Source organism: Pleurodeles waltl, chromosome 11 (assembly GCF_031143425.1).
Source record: "Pleurodeles waltl isolate 20211129_DDA chromosome 11, aPleWal1.hap1.20221129, whole genome shotgun sequence".
NCBI lineage: Eukaryota > Metazoa > Chordata > Amphibia > Caudata > Salamandridae > Pleurodeles > Pleurodeles waltl.
This window is the reverse complement of record NC_090450.1, coordinates 679,077,284-679,096,987: the sequence shown is the minus strand read 5'-3', so window position 1 is coordinate 679,096,987 and position 19,704 is coordinate 679,077,284. Positions and strand designations below refer to the sequence as shown.

Below are 19,704 nucleotides of genomic sequence, written 5' to 3'. Positions count from 1 at the left end.
CCCACAGCAACACCCATTGAATGCCCCTCTGCCACACAAAACTGCTTTGGGGGCCCATATTTACAAGGCGACGTTAAGCCACAGAAGGTGGCTTAAGGCCACCTTGTAAATATGACGCTAGGCATTGTGCCACCGGAACATCGCTGAATGTGACGCTCCGGTGGCGCAAGGGGCTTGTAAATAAGTCCCTGATTGCTGTTAAGGACCCTTTCTTTTCCTTCTGGACTGGATGTGGGGAGAGGAACTACTGGATAGACTAGATATACTTTTGTTATTGATCAATTTACTTCTGAGATGTGACTTTCATCTCGGCTGGTCAAGGCAATCCTGTTCAGCACCAATCATATACAATGATTTTTTAAATGTATTTATAGGATTTGTAGTACACAAACATAAAAAACAATCATCATAAGGCACATGGAAGCGCACGACCCACGAGAAATGTGCAGAACTGAGATTCGCATGGAAGAATGATTGGCGGTGTTATTCAGTCAAGACCAAGAGAGTGGTTTTCAGGATTTTAATGAAGAAAAAGAATGATCTGATGTGGGCTACATGTTGTTTTATGGCAGAGAGTTTGAATGAGAAACAACAATCACCTCTGTTGAAGGGACACATTTTACAAGTGAACATTGGCAAGCTAACAGGGCATGCTGCGGACATAGAGGGAAATAATTTTAGTCAACACTGCAAATAAATTCAAAAAGGCCTGGAGTAGAAAACAGGGCAGAATAATATTGAAGAACCTGGCCTCAAAATCATGTCGGAGATGGCATTCTACCTAAATTCTGTGTTCTAACTAATGTCCTTCAAATAATTGTAGCCAGAATAGTGTCTACCAAAATATACCAAAGGTTCATATATATTTTTTTATTGGAAAAAAAGGATAAAGTAATGTTTTAGTTAGGTTGGGTGATAATATTTGCTTTACATTAAAAAAAAACCTTATAAATTCACTGAAAAAAACAAAGGTTAATGTGGTGTTATAATTAGGTGAAAATGTCAGCTAACAAATATAATTTGACTCTAAAAAACACAGAAATTCACCAGTTATAGTTTACTGAGCTAACTAGAACTTGCTCCCTGCCATGCAATGCTTATGACTTCACATACTGCATCCTCATGACATATTCAATAACATCATTGATGATATCACTGATGACATCTCAAACTACATCATTGATTACATCACCAACAATGTCTTTCAATGAGTGTGACAGTTTTCTATATGCTTGTGACTCTAAAAGGTATTTAGCGAGCTATGCCTAGAGCAAATTTGCTATAGCTTCTGTACTGCTAATGAGTGTATGTGTTTACGAAATGCTTGGCTTTCTAATAGGACTCGAGTAAGTAGAGTATGTGGGTACTTATGCTACCCACAGGACAAAGGCTGTATGTAGTGGGTACTTCACCACCTAACAGTGTTTGAGTGTCTGTTAGTAGTCGGCTCATCGCTCATGTGTACATTGTGAAGTATGTGTATATTAGGGGTCTGGCCACAAAATGGGGCTACTGGGTCTAGAGAGAGTGAGCTACAGTTAATTATTTTATAAAAACACATATCGTTATGTAATTTATGCTTTTCATGATTGTTGGATTTTTTGCTTATGCAGGGTCATCCCCAATCTCTATTTTGTCCTCCTATTTTGTCTGATCTGTTGCTGTTGGCTTTTGAACTCTGAGCACTTTACCACTGCTAACCAGTGCTAAAGTGCATATGCTCTCTGTGTAAATTGTATGGTTGGTTGGTTTATCCATGATTGGCATATTTGATTTACTAGTAAGTCCCTGATAAAGTGCACTAGTGGTGCACAATGCCTGTAAACAAAATGCTACTAGTGGGCCTGCAGCACTGGTTGTGCCACCCACCTTAGTAGCCCTGTAATCATGTCTCAGACCTGCCACTGCAGTGTCTGTGTGTGCAGTTTTTAACTGTAAATTTGACTTGGCAAGGGTACCCACTTGCCAGGCCTAACCTTTCCCTTTTCTTACATGTAAGGCACCCCTAAGGTAGGCCCTAGGTAGCCCCGAGGGCAGGGTGCAGTGTATGGTTAAGGTAGGACATATAGTAATGTGTTTTATATGTCCTGACAGTGAAATACTGCTAAATTCGTTTTTCACTATTGCAAGGCCTGTCCCTCTTATAGGTTTACATGGGAGCTACCTTTAAATATGATTAAAGTGTAGATTCCCTTTGGGAACAGATAGACATGTGTAGTTTGGGGTCTCTGAGCTCACAATTTAAAAATACATCTTTTAGCAAAGTTGATTTTAAGCTTGGGTGCTTGAAAATGCCACTTTTAGAAAGTGAGCATTTTCTTTTTTAAACCATTTCTGTGACTCTGCCTGTTTGTGGATTCCCTGTCTGGGTCAGTTTGACTGTTGGGCTGGTTGCACCTCTCACTAGACAGTGACATAAAGGGAGTTGAGGTGTAGTCTGCATTTCCTGATGAGCCATCTGTGCTAGGAGGGAGGGGAGGAGTGGTCACACACACCTGAAAGGGCCGTGCCTGCCCTCACACGATGCAGTCTCCAACCCTCTGGTGTGTGTCTGGGACCTGGCCTGGGCAAGGCAGGATTTCACAATTTCACAAACAAGAGAGACTTTCCTTTGAAGTAGGCCTGCTTCAAAGGACCAAATGGGTATAAGAAGGGCACCCAAAACCACAGACTTTAGAACACTTCTGGAAACCAAGAGGAACCTCTGCATGGAGAAGAGCTGAGTAAGAAGAGCTGCCCTGCCTGTGCTTTGTGGAGCTATCCTGCAGTTGCTGCTTCTGCCTGTGCTAGAGGACAAAGACTGGACTTTGTGTTGCTTTCCTTCTTGTGAAGATCTCAAAGGGCTTGAGTTAGAGCTTGCCTCCTGTTGTTTGAAGTCTCAGGGACAGCAAAGACTTTTCTCTGCCAGCACCTGGAGCCTCTGGAAAGACTCCTACTCTACCAAGTGGTGCCCATCTCGTTCCTGGGACCCTGAGGAGAGAAGCTGGCAGCCCAAGAGTGAGAAATCCACGCACAGACCGCCGTGCGGGGAAAAGATCGATGCAACTCTGATCTGCCCGCGGAAAAATCGTTGTGCCGCCGGCTTCGCTGCTGAAAAATCGATGCTTGCCTGCAACGCGAACTGAAGATCGGCGTCCGCAGCTGGAGAAACGAAGCGCAGCATTGCTGACGGAGCCTGGTCGCAAGCCGCGCTGCGTAGTTTTTGGACATTGCAGTTGAATTTCTGCCGCAAACACCGATGGGCGTGTAAAAATGGCGCATGGTCTGCCCAGACCCAAGAGTGCTGACCGGTTCGACGCATCGCTCTCCTGCAGAGAGAATAAACGATGCTCGCCGACCTGACTAAAGGAGAAACGAAGCACACGGTCTCGTGAGTGAGTGAAATCGGCACATCACAAGCCCTTTTTTAATGCACACTCGCCCGTGCAGGGTTATTTTTGATGCACTCAAGGTACATTTTCACGCTATCAGCGTTAGCGTTGTGTTTAAAATTACATGAAGACTCTTTTTGCATTTTTAGTGATAACATGACTTGTGTATTGTGGACTTTTGTTGTTTTGATCTTGTCTTGTTTAGATAAATATTTTCTATTTTTCTAAACCTGTGTTGTGTAATTTTGTAGTGTTTTAATTAAGTTACTGTGTATGTTGGTACAAATACTTTACACCTAGTGCTCTGAAGTTAAGCCTACTGCTCTTGCCAAGCTACCAAGGGGCTAAGCATGGGTTAGCTGAGGGTGATTCTCTTTTACCCTGACAAGAGTGAGGGTCCTTGCTTGGACAGGAGGTAACCTGACTGCCAACCAAAGACCCCATTTCTAACAATGATTCTGCAACATTTAGTACTTCTTACATATTTCAAAGGCTGCTCTGATTTATAGAGAAAATTGAACAGACGTTTTGTGAATGATGTCATCAGTGATGTTAATTTATTTTTGGAAAGTTTTAGGAAGATTCCTCAAACGACGCCAAAACTATTAGCGAAACATAAAACAATGGTCCTGTGGAAAGTCTATCCTCACTATAACTATATAGTGGTGACCACCACTATGTAATAAATATATGAGATAAAGGCAACAGCAGTAGCCAACACCCATCAGTTTGGCAGTGTCTCAATAAACAACGGTGATATGCCATATGGTGCTAGTGCCTTTTTTCAAGTTTCTTTTGAGTGGAGATGACGCTTATGTAATTTACAGGGTTGCAGTGGACAGTGACAAGCTGACACCACCTTCAATTAGGCTCTCATAGGAAATCCACTGTAATGGATTGTGGAAGTCATATATATATATATTTATATGCATATAAATATATATATATTAAACAGTAGCATTTGCCACTGGGTAGTTATAGTACAGACCACATTTCCACAGGAAATTTATTTTTTGGTTTGCTAAGAACTTTGCAGCAGTTTGTCGAATCTTCACAAAACCTTTTTTTTTAAGTACAATACATTTTTCCTCTGAAATCTTTCATAAGAAAATTGTAAAGCGATACTGCAAAAGTGGCTGAACGAAACTGCACCATTGATCCGAAAAGCATGTTTTTTGTGAATTGATGTGAAAATCTGTTCAGTAGTTTTTGAGAAATGATGGTTCAAAACGTATATTTCATGCCCATGAGGAACCACAGACCTAGCTTGAGATAACTATAACTGGTGATTTTCAAAACATTATGCGTTAACTCATATTTTTATCCCCCATAACATTCATTTAACCTTTGTTTTTTTAGATAGATAGGTAGATAGATAGATAGATAGATAGATAGATAGATAGATAGATAGATAGATAGATAGATAGACATGCAATTATTTACTATTCATAACCCAAGATAAATGTACCTTGACAATATAAGTATCTTCAATATCTTTAACCCCTTAGCTGCTGGGCCTTTTCCCCCCCAGTGCTGAGCCCTTTTTTGGCTATTTGGGGTAGTTCGCGCTTAGGGCTTCATAACTTTTTGTCCACATAAGCTAACCACGCCAACTTTGCGTCCTTTTTTTCCAACATCCTAGGGATTGTAATGGTACCCAGAGTTGGTGGTTTCCCCTGGAGGAGACCAAGAAAATAGCCAAAATACAGTGAACATTTTGTTTTTTCCAAAAAAATGGGAAAAAAGGGCTGCCGAAGAAGGCTTGTGTTTTTTCCCCTGAAAATGCCATCAACAAAGGGTTTCTGGTTATGAAATCACCATCTTCCCACCTTTCAGGAACGGGCAGACTTGAATCAGAAAACCACTTTTTTCAACATAAATTTTGCATTTTACTGGGACATACCCCATTTTTACTATTTTTGGTGCTTTCAGCCTCCTTCCAGTTAGTGACAGGAATGGGTGTGAAACCAATGCTGGATCCCGGACAGCTAAACATTTCTGAAAACTAGACAAAATTCTGAATTCAGCAAGGGGTCATTTGTGTAGATCCTACAAGGTTTTCCTACAGAAAATAACAGCTGAAATAAAAAAATATTGAAATTGAGCTGAAAACAACAGCCATTTTTCTTTATGTTTTACTCTGTAACTTTTTCCTGCGATGTCAGATTTCTGAAAGCAATATACCGTTTTGTCTGCTGGACTCTTCTGGTTGCGGGGATATAAAGGGCTTGTAGGTTCATCAAGAACCCTAGGTACCCAGAGCCAAAAAATGAGCTGCACCCTGCAGTTGGTTTTCATTCTATACTGGGTATACAGCAATTCATTTGCTGAAATATGAAGAGTGAAAAAGAGGTATCAAGAAAACCTTTGCATTTCCAAAATGGGATCAAGATAAGGTTTTGAGGAGCAGTGGTTATTTGCACATCGCTGAATTCCGAGGTGGCCATACTAGCATGTGAATTGCAGGGCATTTCTCAAATAGACGTCTTTTTTACACACACTCTTATATTTGGAAGGAAAAAATGTAGAGAAAGATAAGGGGCAATAACACTTGTTTTGCTATTCTGTGTTCCCCCAAGTCTCCCGATAAAAATGATACCTCACTTGTGTGGGTAGGCCTAGTGCCCGCGACAGGAAATGCCCCAAAACACAACATGGACACATCCTATTTTTTTTATAGAAAACACAGCTGTTTTTTCCAAAGTGCCTACCTGTAGATTTTGGCCTCTAGCTCAGCCGGCACCTAGGGAAACCTACCAAACCTGTGCATTTCTGAAAACTAGAGACCGAGGGGAATCCAAGGAGGGGTGACTCGCGGGGCTCGGACCAGGTTCTGTTACCCAGAATCCTTTGCAAACCTCAAAAAGTGGCTAAAAAAACAAGTTTTCCTCACATTTCGGTGACAGAAAGTTCTGGAATCTGAGAGGAGCCACAAATTTCCTTCCACCCGGCGTTCCCCCAAGTCTCCCGATAAAAATGATACCTCACTTGTGTGGGTAGGCCTAGCGCCCGCGACAGGAAACGCCCCAAAGCGCAACGTGGACACATCCACATTTTTGGAAGAAAACAGAGGTGTTTTTTGAGAAGTGCCTACCTGTAGATTTTGGCCTCTAGCTCAGCCGGCACCTAGGGAAACCTACCAAACCTGTGCATTTCTGAAAACTAGAGACCTAGGGGAATCCAAGGAGGGGTGACTCGCAGGGCTCGGACCAGGTTCTGTTACCCAGAATCCTTTGCAAACCTCAAAAAGTGGCTAAAAAAACAAGTTTTCCTCACATTTCGGTGACAGAAAGTTCTGGAATCTGAGAGGAGCCACAAATTTCCTTCCACCCGGCGTTCCCCCAAGTCTCCCGATAAAAAGGATACCTCACTTGTGTGGGTAGGCCTAGCGCCCGCGACAGGAAACGCCCCAAAGCGCAACGTGGACACATCCACATTTTTGGAAGAAAACAGAGGTGTTTTTTGAGAAGTGCCTACCTGTAGATTTTGGCCTCTAGCTCAGCCGGCACCTAAGGAAACCTACCAAACCTGTGCATTTCTGAAAACTAGAGACCTAGGGGAATCCAAGGAGGGGTGACTCGCAGGGCTCGGACCAGGTTCTGTTACCCAGAATCCTTTGCAAACCTCAAAAAGTGGCTAAAAAAACAAGTTTTCCTCACATTTCGGTGACAGAAAGTTCTGGAATCTGAGAGGAGCCACAAATTTCCTTCCACCCGGCGTTCCCCCAAGTCTCCCGATAAAAATGATACCTCACTTGTGTGGGTAGGCCTAGCGCCCGCGACAGGAAACGCCCCAAAGCGCAACGTGGACACATCCACATTTTTGGAAGAAAACAGAGGTGTTTTTTGAGAAGTGCCTACCTGTAGATTTTGGCCTCTAGCTCAGCCGGCACCTAGGGAAACCTACCAAACCTGTGCATTTCTGAAAACTAGAGACCTAGGGGAATCCAAGGAGGGGTGACTCGCGGGGCTCGGACCAGGTTCTGTTACCCAGAATCCTTTGCAAACCTCAAAAAGTGGCAAAAAAAAACAAGTTTTCCTCACATTTCGGTGACAGAAAGTTCTGGAATCTGAGAGGAGCCACAAATGTCCTTCCACCCAGCGTTCACCCAAGTCTCCCGATAAATATGATACCTCACTTGTGTGGTTAGGCCTGGTGCCTGCGACAGGAATAGATCACACACCGGTCAATGTTGGTCCTTACGTGAGGCAGCTGTTGACCCTGGGGTGATCCATTCCTGACACAGGCACTAGGTGTAGGCACTCAAGTGGGGTAGTGTTTTTATCAGGACAGGTGAGGAGTCACTGGGTGGTAGGAATGTTGTGGATCCCAGCATGTTCCTGTAGTTTGTGTGACAGAAATGCGAGAAAAATAGAGTTTTTTTTCAACATTTCAGCTTTGCAGGGTATTCTGGGTAAGAAAACTTTGGGGAATCCACACAAGTCACACCTCTGTAGACTCCCCCGAATGTCTAGTTTCCAGAAATATTTGGGTTTAGTGTGTTTCTCTATATGGCCGCCGAATCCAGGACCAAAAAACACAGATGCCTGCCTTACAAAACCAGTTTGTTTTGCCATAGACAATTTTGATGTCTCCACAATATGATTTGGGTGGTGGAATTTGGGGCTGAACTAAATTGGTGAGCTCCCAAGAGAGCACTCTCTCTCTGCTTGCCGCCGCATTCACCTGCTCTCTGGGTTGGCCTAACCCACTATTACCCAGTTGCACGAACAGCTTGCGAAGGGACAGCAGGACTGTCCTCATCACCTCCCTCATAATGTACTGGAAGAGGAGTTTTCGAATGGGACTCCTCTGACTGAAAAATCACTCCCAGAGTCTGCGCCATTGTCCTATCCCTCAGATGCTGTCTCAGTATCTGATGTCTCAGTCTCTGATCCTATCTCAGAGCGGTCCTCTATAACCCGAGTGCAGGCAGCAGTCATCCATCAAGATGCCATCTCTGCTATTGGCTAAACTGTTGCTCTAAAACACTAGCCTACGTAGACAGTCACAAAATCGATGGTGTGTGTGAGATACGTGCAACAGTAGAGGCCACCTTACCTGCGCTTCTTCCCTCAATCAGCACATACTTTCAAGACACTCAAAAAACACCTTGTCACATACCATTCGTCACAGTCTTTAGCACCTCCTGCGCCCAGTCCAACAATCATTATTGGTGCTCCCACTCCCTCCTCCTCGGATTCCCTCATTACCACCCAGCAAAAGTGCCCTTCATCTCTCCATAGACTTTACTAATGTACTCAGCTATTTACATAAAATACAGATGTGCTCTTTGCAGTAGGCATATAAACCTTCTGCGCTTCTTTATGGCACTAAAACTGCCACTAGACAAGTCGGACCCTTTTCCCCCCAGGGAAACCACACACATATTGACAAAAGTGATGTATATATGACAGCCAACCACCTGAAACTCAACTCAAGCAAAACCGAAATAATCCTCTTTGGCCCACACAAAAACACCTGGGACCCCCCATGGTGGCCCACCACGCTAGGCCCTGCACCCACCCCCGCCAACTACGCACGCAACCTCAGCATCATCCTAGACTCCTCCCTCTCTATGACCCAACAAATCAACGCTCTTACCTCCTCATGCTTCAACAAACTCCGTATACTGAAAAACATTCAAATGGATCCCCACAGAGACCAGAAAAACTGTCACTCACGCACTCATCAGCAGCAGGCTTGACTACGGAAACGCCCTCTACGCCGGCACCACTCTAAAACTCAAGTGAAAACTACACGCATCCAGAACTCAGCAGAACGACTCATCCTCGACCTCCGTCGACACGAACACATCTCTCCACACCTCAAATCCCACCACTGGCTCCCCATTGACAAAAGGATCACCTTCAAGATCCTCATCCTCGCACACAAATCACTCCACAACACAGGCCCTGCCTACCTCAACGAGAGTCACCTTCCACACCCCCACACGAAACGTCCGCTCAGCTGACCTCTCTCTCGCCTCTGTCCCCCGCATCAAACACACCACCACCGGGGGCAGATCCTTCTCCTACATTGCACCCAAAACCTGGAACGCACTCACAACCCACATTCGCAAGACCCAAAACCTACTTCTTTTCAGGAAGGGCCTCAAAACCTGGCTTTTTGAACAGTGAACCTCCTAGCCCCTTTCCCTCCCCCCGTCCCCCCCCGCAGCGCCTTGAGACCCTCACAGGTGAGTAGCGCGCTTTATAAATCTCTTTGATACAGATCTACCTATATATATACATATATATATATATCTAAATAGATATATCTATAGATATATCCATGTACCTAGATATATCTATCTACATAGATATATATATATAGATATATACATATATTTTTTTTTTTTGTTGCTGTATGGTTTCCTTGGGGGCCAAAATGGCCCCCAGGGAAACCCTACAACATCTAACGGGCGACTCCCTGTCATTTCTTTTTTTTGTATTATTTTGTATTTTTTTGAAAAAAAAAAAAATCCCCTTGGGGGGGCGCGATCGCGCCCCCCCCCCCCCCCCCCCAGGGGGCACCTACTTTTTTTTTTTTATAAAAAAAATTATGCCGGGGGGGGGGGCGGCCCGTTTTTCGGGGGGCCGCCCCCCAAAAGTGAAATCCCTGGTGTCTAGTGGGGTTTCCTGGCCCCCGATCGCAGCTGTGCTGCGATCGGGGGCCAGAAACCGTTTCAGAAGGCCTCGTAAGAAAGGGGAGACTCTCCCCTTTCTTACGAGGCCTTCTGAAACTGTTTCTGGCCCCCGATCGCAGCTGTGCTGCGATCGGGGGCCAGAAACAGTTTCAGAAGGCCTCGTAAGAAAGGGGAGAGTCTCCCCTTTCTTACGAGGCCTTTTCAAAATGTTTCCTGGCCCCCCCGATCGCAGCTGTGCTGCGATCGGGGGAGCCAGGAAACCTGAAAGTGTTTCCTGGCCCCCGATCGCAGCACAGCTGCGACAGGGGGCCAGGAAACACTTTCAGGAAGGCCTCGTAAGAAAGGGGAGACACTCCCCTTTCTTTCGAGGCCTTCCCGAACGTGTAAAAGGCCGTTTTCCCCATGAAAGCTGTGCTGCGATCGGGGGCCAGGAAACACTTTCAGGAAGGCCTCGTAAGAAAGGGGGGACACTCCCCTTTCTTTCGAGGCCTTCCCGAACGTGTAAAAGGCCGTTTTCCCCATGAAAGCAGGAAGCGGCCGCAAGGCTGCTTCCTGCTTTCATGGGGAAAACACCTTTGCAACGTCAGCGCGCCTCGCGGCGCGCTGACGTCACAAAGGGGCGGGTGGGGGCGGGGGGAGACACGGTAGCTTCCGTGTCTCCCGGGGGTATTAAAAAAATAAAAAAAAAATCCTCGGGTGCGACGCACCCGAGGATTTATTAATGCCCTTCCTGGTGTCGGCCACTGGTCGTGACCCGCACCAGGGAGGGTGTGTGGGCGTCGGCCAGTGGCCGACGCCCGCACTCAAGAGGTTAAGCGACATCAAATTGGAGTTAGGAATAGTACATCTGTATTAATCTATATACACATAGCTTCATGATAGTTTGGCAGTCAATATTCTGGCCATGTTATTTTAGCAGGAAGGTATTTGGCATATAACAGTGTCTGACTATTTGAATGATGAAAGAGCATTAAAGTTCAATGGGTGGATTCAATGTGCCTGGTGGTCCTTTACAGCAACTATATCTGTTCATTTGTTTCCCTCTGGCCAGCCTATTTCTCAGAACCTGAAATACTCTGTCTGGCAAACCCCTGTCAAGAATCTTGCCATTTTTGGGAAGAACATTGAAGCTTTGTGCAGTGGAATCCAGACATTCCCAGCAGTGGAGACTGGCGGTGAGTTTCGAGTCAGTTTGTTGCAGCTTGTGGGTAAAAGAGCTTTGTTTATTGCCTTCCTGCGTTATGAGAATGTGTCTAGGAATGTTTGGGGATATGTAGAGGCAGGCAGTGGTGTCAGGTTGTATCAACTTTGTGCATAAGATGCAGTAGAAGCCATGTTTGTTTCCCTCTATCACTACTCACACCAGAAGCTACATACACAAAGATATAAGAGCCAGTCCACAAGTGGGAAAAGGGAATGGGATAAGAGGCAAAACAAAGCCACGAGGCTCCACCACTCTGTGTCATCACTTGTGCTGGTCAAGGAAGACTGCAGGGTATAATGGATCTCTACAAGACAAGAGATAACTGAGATGAGTTGTTGTTAAGAATGGTATGTGTAACTATAATTGTGAATGGATATTCCCTACCAATATCTGTGTGTAAACAACTGTTTATCCTTTAATATGAAACTGGTATTTATTTAAAACTAAATGTATGAAACATAGGTATCCCAAATATATGAGTGTTTCAGCACTTCGTCCCATATTTTGAATAAGTACCTCAAGCTTCTTCACTGTACTCTCTCTTGTGAAAGATGAGTTATAGTTTCTACTTGACATCTTGTGCATGGACTTCATATATAACTTGCACATGACATTCATATATAGATATGTATGTAGTCCATTTTAAGAACCCTTCCTGCTTCTTCACAGACAACAAGAGACAGAATATGCAGCTCTAGTCTTGAAGAGTTCAGATAAATGTTCGAGAAAATAGTTTAAGTTTATTTTCAATATTATACTTGAAAATCCAAGCTAGCTGCAGTCTCTTTAGCACATGTGAGAATTCATGGTTTGCTCGGAATCATAGTCCATTGCTAGCCTGTTGCCATAGAGCATGTCTACCATGCACGCTGTCTTAATTCAGATAGAGCTGTTCCCCCGAGATGAAAAGAACATAGCGAGCAGATTTGGAGTACCGATTTCCCGAGCATGAACCACACTAACTGGTAAGCAGTACCTCTAGTCCCGCTTCCTGACAATTACTTGAGTGGCTCATGCAGCTAGCAGGTGATTTGGTGCAATGTGAACATTTATTAGGTTCGAGCAAAGTCCAGCTCACTCTGTCATAGTTTCGAGCACGTGATCGGTAGTGTGACACCAATCAGGGACTGGCGATGCTTCTATTGCAAAATCTGAAATCATGTTCTTCATGGGGTAATACTGACTGGCAGTCACCATGTGTACTAACGCTCTACTATTCTATTTAGCTGCTAAACCTTAGGGAATGGATTTCTTTGTCTATACGACAAGTATTAGGCACAAATTACTTCATTATTAATCTTCTATTGTTTCAATACAAAGCGTACAGTCAATTGTAAACCTGCAGAATTATTCCAATGTCTTTGATGATAATGCATTTATTCAAATTCATAGCTCCACTCCTTTGGTAATCACAATCCCATGGAACATTTTCAGAGTATTTATATGTAGAAGATAATTGTAAAGTCACCAACAAAAACAAACAGATGACTCCTTGTCCACTTCACATTATTTATCATGTTGAACTTCTATAAAATGCTCAAACAAAATGTAAACACGGCTAGATAGACTTAAGCCCATAAAAGAGTAAAAAAAAGAAAGTTAGTTATTAAACTATTTTTACAACTCCATAGTTCGCAAAATGATGTGGCAGCCTGTAATAAAGAGGCCATAAATCTTGATTTCAAGACCTTAGTGCTTGATATCAGGAACAGCCATTTGTAGATCTGAGACTCAGGTTAAGCCACAGTCTTCACTATCCTGCTCAGCACATTTTGATGCCATGGCTCATGGACGGTTCATCTGGCTCAAACATGAGTTAGGAGTGAGTGGTGAGGCTCTACATTGGATCATATTATTTTTAGCATATCACCAGCAACAGATCAATCTAGGTCAATACATGTAAAAAGTGCAATCCTTGCAAAAAAGGATACCCTAGGGATCAGTCTTGTCACCAGTCTTATTCAATACTTCCATTGTCCATATGGTGGGGATTCTTGTAGCTTATGGTCTGAGGCTTCAAATACACACTGATGACACTCAGATCCTCTGTGCTCTTTACGAAGACTTCCCTGATTCCCTTATTCTAGTTACCTTCTAGTCACATTTTGCCTTGCTTACTATCCTATCCATAAAAACCCAGATGACAAAAACAAAATATTTACTTGAATTTCAGAAAAACTAAAATTAGGTTCAATGTCTTCTAGAATTCCAGCAATATAAGCAATTGGTCCTTTTCCAGAACCTATTTTTGTTGCTACTTTACTGACTCATATAGTGTCTGTCATGTGAGAATATGGCCATGGGTCTATCTTACACCAGAAAGTATGTTGTCTAATGGGGTAGGGGCAATCGCAGGTTATGCCAAAGGATTTATGTGTAATATGGTGTGGTACATTGTTATTTGAGCAGCTGCTTCCTTTTTAGTAAAGCACAGAGAACCTTCAGCTCAACAGATGATCCTGACCTTCAAAATGTTTTTTCTTCTAAGCTTGGAGGAAATATGTTGAGGCAGCAGAAGCTGTGATATGGATTAAGCTATCTGCCTTGTCACATTCCATACCTTTAATCAGCAATTTCAAGAGGCATTTAAAGGAACACTCTCTAACAGTTTTGTCCAGTTATGTAGTTGTGTGATCTACTCCAGGTGTCTCCAACATTTTCTGTGATGAGCACTTCTTCTGGTCATTAAAATCATCTCATTCTACTATCATTACTACTATTACAATAGAGACCATATCCATTAAGATTGCAATAGTGGCCACTCAGTGTAGGATTACAATCAGTGACCATGTCATCCTTTCAAAGGCACCTCAACAGCAGTGCCATGAAATGCTTTGTCATTATGAAAGGCCTCCACATGACTAATGAAATAATAGGTATAGCAGCAAGTGCCCTCTGGCACAAATGACATATTAATAGCAATATGTATCCTCAACTAAGTAGGAACTATCATTCAAATATCTGCCCTTAGGGGCAGATTTATGGAAAGTGGCGCTGCACCCAGTGCAACAGCACTTCCCCTGCGCCTCTTAGCACCCCCCTACCGCCACCATGTGTGCGCCGTATTTAAAATATGGCACACTATGGCGCAGGGTAGGAGGCAATAGCGTCATTTCTTATGACGCTATTGATGTACTCTGCAGGACTTGGGCCAAAATATTGGTGCTAGTCCTGCAGAGTACATAGGGCCCCATTCTAAAGAATGGAAGCACCCTTTTTTATGCCTGCTCTTGAGCAGGCGGTAAAAGTGCCGTAAAAATTGGCACAAGCAAATCTCATAGGTTTCCTTACACCATTTTTCCGGCTCCCCTAACAGGGGAACGCCCCCTTTGCATACATTATGCCTGTTGCAGTCATAATGTAGTGCAAAAGGTTACAGGGTGGCGCTAAGCATGGATTGCACCACCCTGTAAATACGGTGCGGGATTTCAGCCTCATTGGGCCACATTAACGTAAAAAATAATGATGTTAATGTGGTGCAAGGTGGCGCTAGGGCATTATAAATATGTCCCTAAATATGTCTGCCAAATATAGTCATTTTGCCTTAAAACATCAGAATATCAGTTGGTGAAAATGCATTTTTCTATCTCATACACATTTACATTTTGTGTGACAAATTCAAAATCCTGCCCCACCCCTTTCAAAAGACAATTGTGTCATTTTATTTTTAAAAAGCACTATTTGCTCAGAAAAGATTATTCAGATAGAGCATAGCCTGAAACATTGACTAATCTTCATGCACATTTAATAGAGTGAGAGAGGGGAGGTATGGGTATATTTCTGGCCCCACAGGCCACCGTAGTGGGTGTTTGTATAAGAGCATGTGGCCCTGCCATTGTTTTGCCTGATTGGTACTTCAAGGTTTTGGAAATAAGCACCACTGTTAAGATCTTTTTTAGATCTCAAAAAATGAAAAGCTTGAGAGGCGATTATGGCATGTTAATCAGGATCTTGTGCTCAAATAACATATGTTTAAAATTCAAGTTACTTGTTTTAGGAAGATAGGATCACATGGTTAAATAATACATATAATGATATATAATGATGAAAGTCTGTTGTGTATAAAATTGTGTGTATAATGCTAGACCATGTGTTTTGTATTTGTAATGATATTAATTAATCATACAATAAATATTTAATTACTTACCAATGTCTCTCTTTTACGTTCTGAAGGACAGTGATTTGCTGCTAGGTTTCATTCAGCATTTGCAATGCATTTTAAATAAAGTAGACACAAATAATAAAATTAGAGGGTTTTGCAAGATCTTCTATGTTGGGTGCCTAGTTAACAGTCTGAAACTTAAAATAATGTCTTGGAATTCAGAACCACTGATTATTACAATATTGACCTCATTACTACAATATTGTGCCCTATAAGTGCATGATTGCTTTTACATCACCTTTTCTCGCCAAATAGGCATTATATTAGTTATTACAATGTCACAAGAACAAGGTGGAAATACAATAATTAAATGCTATAGCTTCCTTTAATAACCCTGTTAGTTCATTTGGAGTTTGGTGCAAAATCTATAGGTAGCAACTACCAACTGTTCCATTGAAATCTATGCTGCAATTGTATAATTCTAGAGTGTGAACTACACAAGCCAAATCACCACTGTGTCCTACAGCCTTGAGTTAGGTGTCTTGTTATATAACAACTTTTTATTTCCTCTCTCTTTGTGTTGTAAACCAGATATAGCGACCTTCAGCGAGTGTGCCAACTCCATCATCATCACCATCTTGGGAATGACCATCTGCTTCTAGAGACGAGAGTGTGCAGCACCTGCAGAGACTTGTCCACCGTCTTATTGCAAATGAATTGCTCGCATTACATCAACCCTTAGCATTCTTATTTGCTGTATCTACGATCTTAATACATTTGCGATAGAAGATCTAAAAAAAAAAGCCAAAAAACATCTCGGTTTCTTTTGAATACCTGTCGACAGGCATAATGATTCAAAAATATTCTGCCAGAAAACTCAGGCCTCTCACAGTATGATTTGCAATAATTTCCACTAGCTGCTAGCTGGATGAAACAACCTGAATAAAATGTATCAATCTGGCAGCATCACTGTTATCACTAGTTATTTCTCACATCAAAACCTTTAGATGCTAAGGTAATTGTATTACCTTAGCTGTGCATTAATGCAATATTTACCGCCAATGAGAAAATAATCGTTTATGTTACACAATTTCACCATCGGTTATTGGCCTGATATTGTGATCACTAATATTGGTTCAGTTAATATATTCACCAGAATTACTTCGGCAGTCAATATAGCAATAGAATTAGTGCGCCAGTGGATGTACGCAGGAAAATATTTGTACCAATAAATATGCCTATAAGATGCTCACCGTAGTTACAATGCCAGATAAGATGCAGGAGAAACCCAAAGGTGTTAAGAACTCACCAACAGCCAAATAAACTAGAAAATGTTTGACTTGATTTTGATTGATTTACTACCCGTGCATAGCATCTCTAAGGCGAACTGCTTTGAGGTGATCGCTGAAGCACAACAAGCTAACCACTTGAGATGAAAGAGCTATAAAACCGAAATGAAGGAGGAGACAAGTAGTGATGGCTGACGTAAATGTCTTAGAGGAACTGTGATAGAGCACTGGGAGGGCGCAACCAGCAAGAACGGTGCAGTGGGTGAAGCTTCTTTGTACATCTGTTCCTCATTTCGTCCCCAGGAACGTTTTATCCAGGTTAGTACTCTTAAACAGATACGTGACTGTTTGAACACACTATCTAAACCCAAGGGCCATGCCGAAAAGCCACACATCTCACAATTGTGACTCTCCAAACACTAGAGAGCACATTCTTTTACGACGAAATGGCCAATCCGCTCAAATCTCCATAATACCTTTTGTGTGACGTGCATTAAAACACTAACGGGTCTCTATATTTGTTCTAGTTATAACTGCCTTGTAGAATGAACCCATATTGTCCTATTAAAAGTAGATTCCTTGTTTTTTTTTTTTAAATGTAACATTTTTATTTAGGCACCAGCATGTTTTCTTTTTATTTTCGTAGCACCTGCTCGAAATACAACATAAAAATACATTTAACCATCAAATCCGGTTCCCAAGATCAGTCTTATTGACTTTACCAATGCCTGAATTTATCGCCTTGGTCACCTTACCTACTTCTGCTTGTTGTGCTATTTTGCACTGCGCTTTGCCCATAGCTGTTGCTGTGATTTTGGAGCTGGGCTAGAACAATGGTTGTATCATCAAGGGAGACACGTAGCCAAAGACCATGGGGCCTACTACCTAGGATCCGGTGCTGAAGAGTATCTACCACCACCCATTTTAAAAGACCATACACACTATTACTATAAAAAATAGTTGACTCTATTCACCTTATTTTATGCTGTGTACTCTGCCTCAGGGTAGGACTGGGATAGAAAATAGGCCCAGGCAACATAATAGAAGTGTCTCCTTAGTGAATTAGAAAACTAAGAAAAAAGTGTCCCATGTTGGCTAATTGGGGCAATTTGAAGTTATAATAGGTATGCTTAAAAAATGTTTTAGAAGGTATGGAAGCCTGCATTGATTGGAGCTTGCGGCAGGCAGTGTTGGCTTTAATATCACGGAAGTCTATAGTTAAAAATGGCCAAGAAACCCATAAAACAGACTCACAAACAGCCAAAAACCTGACCCACACACTGACCAGTCGGACCAGCCCATCAGGCACTGCCTGATTGTCCTATAGGTCAGTCCAACCTAGCCCCGCCTCTTCTTTCTCTTTCTTTATTGCATTTTTCTACTTCACAACTCTCTTTCTACTGCTCTTTCTTTCACCTCTTTACTTAACCAGTAACCAATTCATGCCTTTCTCTTTATCTCATCTCTCTATCCCTCTCTATGACTACCTCTATGTCACCTTTGTCTAGACCCCTGTACCTCTCTTTCTGTGCCTTATCTCTTACTTTATCTTGACTCTCTCTTTACTTCACTTCCCTTCTTCTATCTCACCATTCTTTTTTTGCCCCTTTTTCTGTACATAGCTGTCTCTCCATCTCAAACAAGGCGTGAAGTTGCAAATGAGTGGTGAGGCAGAGATAGGAAAGCGAAAGAGGGGAGGTAGAAAGGATTGAGGTGATGAAGTTAATAGAAATACAGAAGGTACAGAAAGATAAGATTAGCTAAAGCAGGCCTCAACAGCGACAGATTGCAGAAAAACACATTCGCAATGTGACCATCAACTAAGACCGGAGAAGCTCATGTTGCCTCATCTTGGCAGTCTGCAGGATGATGATGAAGAGGCCTTGTCATCAACGGACCCCTTCATTCGGCAGAGTACATAGTGGGAGCTATAGCGAAGTTTTGCCCACTGGCGACTCCTCTTCAGTGGATAGGATGACAGGTTGATCTCAGTTGTCCAGGCAGAATTTTAGTAAAACCTTTCTAAATCACAACTTTTAGAGTTAGGCAGAAGTAGCACACCCTGACACCAGCCAATGGTTTCAGGACCTCTGGGTCACTACTTATGGGTCAAGACTCACTCCAACAGAAGCCACCAGCAGGCTCCAGGGCAGGTCCAGTTGTAACTAGTCAGCTGGGCTCTTTCAGGAAAGTGAGCTTTTTGCAGCTTTTGCATCTCAGTAGTTTAAAAGATGCCAGCCAACTGTCCCTTTGAGTCCACTTCTTGGTCTTGAGTACAAGTAGAAATAACTCCAGCCCTTGGGGTTTTCCTTACAGGACTCAGAAGCAGCTGCAGGCTTTGCTCTGTCTTCCATAGGTCCAGCAGTGTTCTGAAGAGGGTACTGGGGTGCCCATTTATGCCTACTGCCAGCCTGTGGGTAATTTCTGGTTACTCCTTAACTAATGGGGTAAAGGTTCTTAGGAGTAATCCTAGCAACCTTTGCTGCACTTCCTGTGTGTTGGACTGTAAACAATCCCACAGTACCCTCATTCCCTAAAACCAATAAGGCAGACCCTTTCTTCACCTGGTCAGATGTCCGTGCACCCACCCAGAAGAGTGGCTAAGATATTGGGCAAATCCTCCCTTGTGTTCCCTCTAAACCAGTTCTGGGGCAGTTCCCTCTCCCACTGAGTTTGGAGCTAAGCTAACTAGAAAGACAAAGTGAGGCAACCCTAGGTGTGAGCTACATCTGCCAGTAAGAGGGTAGGAATCCTTTGAAGCTCAGGAGGAGACTGGGCACAGCCCATAGACTGTCCTGCCCAAGCAATAAAAATACCTTCTCTCAGCCATACCCCATGTTTTGAGGTGCGGATTGCACCCTGTTTGGGAGCAATCGACACCACAACGCAGGAGGTTCATAAACAGTCATGTGGCATCTAGCCAATGGCAGGGGTGGGCGGTGAGCTCCGCTCCACTGGCGGAACTAATGGAGTTTTTGGCACTCCACACTCTGCTTGGAGTGCAGAACAAGACTAAAAACTCCCCTAGCCCCGCCAGCGGAGTAAAGCTCGCTGAGTGCACACTGCAGCCCAGTTATGGGCCATACAGC

General features: G+C 43.1%; 1 protein-coding gene across 1 annotated transcript in view; it reads left to right on the top strand.

Moving 5' to 3' along the window:
* LOC138265960 (gastrokine-1-like) overlaps positions 1 to 16,292 on the top strand; it is a 30,181-nt gene extending 13,889 nt beyond the window's left edge. Inside the window, exons 5-6 of the mRNA XM_069214183.1 lie at positions 11,072 to 11,195; positions 15,918 to 16,292. Coding sequence (XP_069070284.1) covers positions 11,072 to 11,195; positions 15,918 to 15,988 — 195 coding nt within the window. The 3' untranslated portion in view covers positions 15,989 to 16,292. The remainder of the gene's footprint in view (positions 1 to 11,071; positions 11,196 to 15,917) is intronic.
* Positions 16,293 to 19,704: the final 3,412 nt, after the last annotated feature.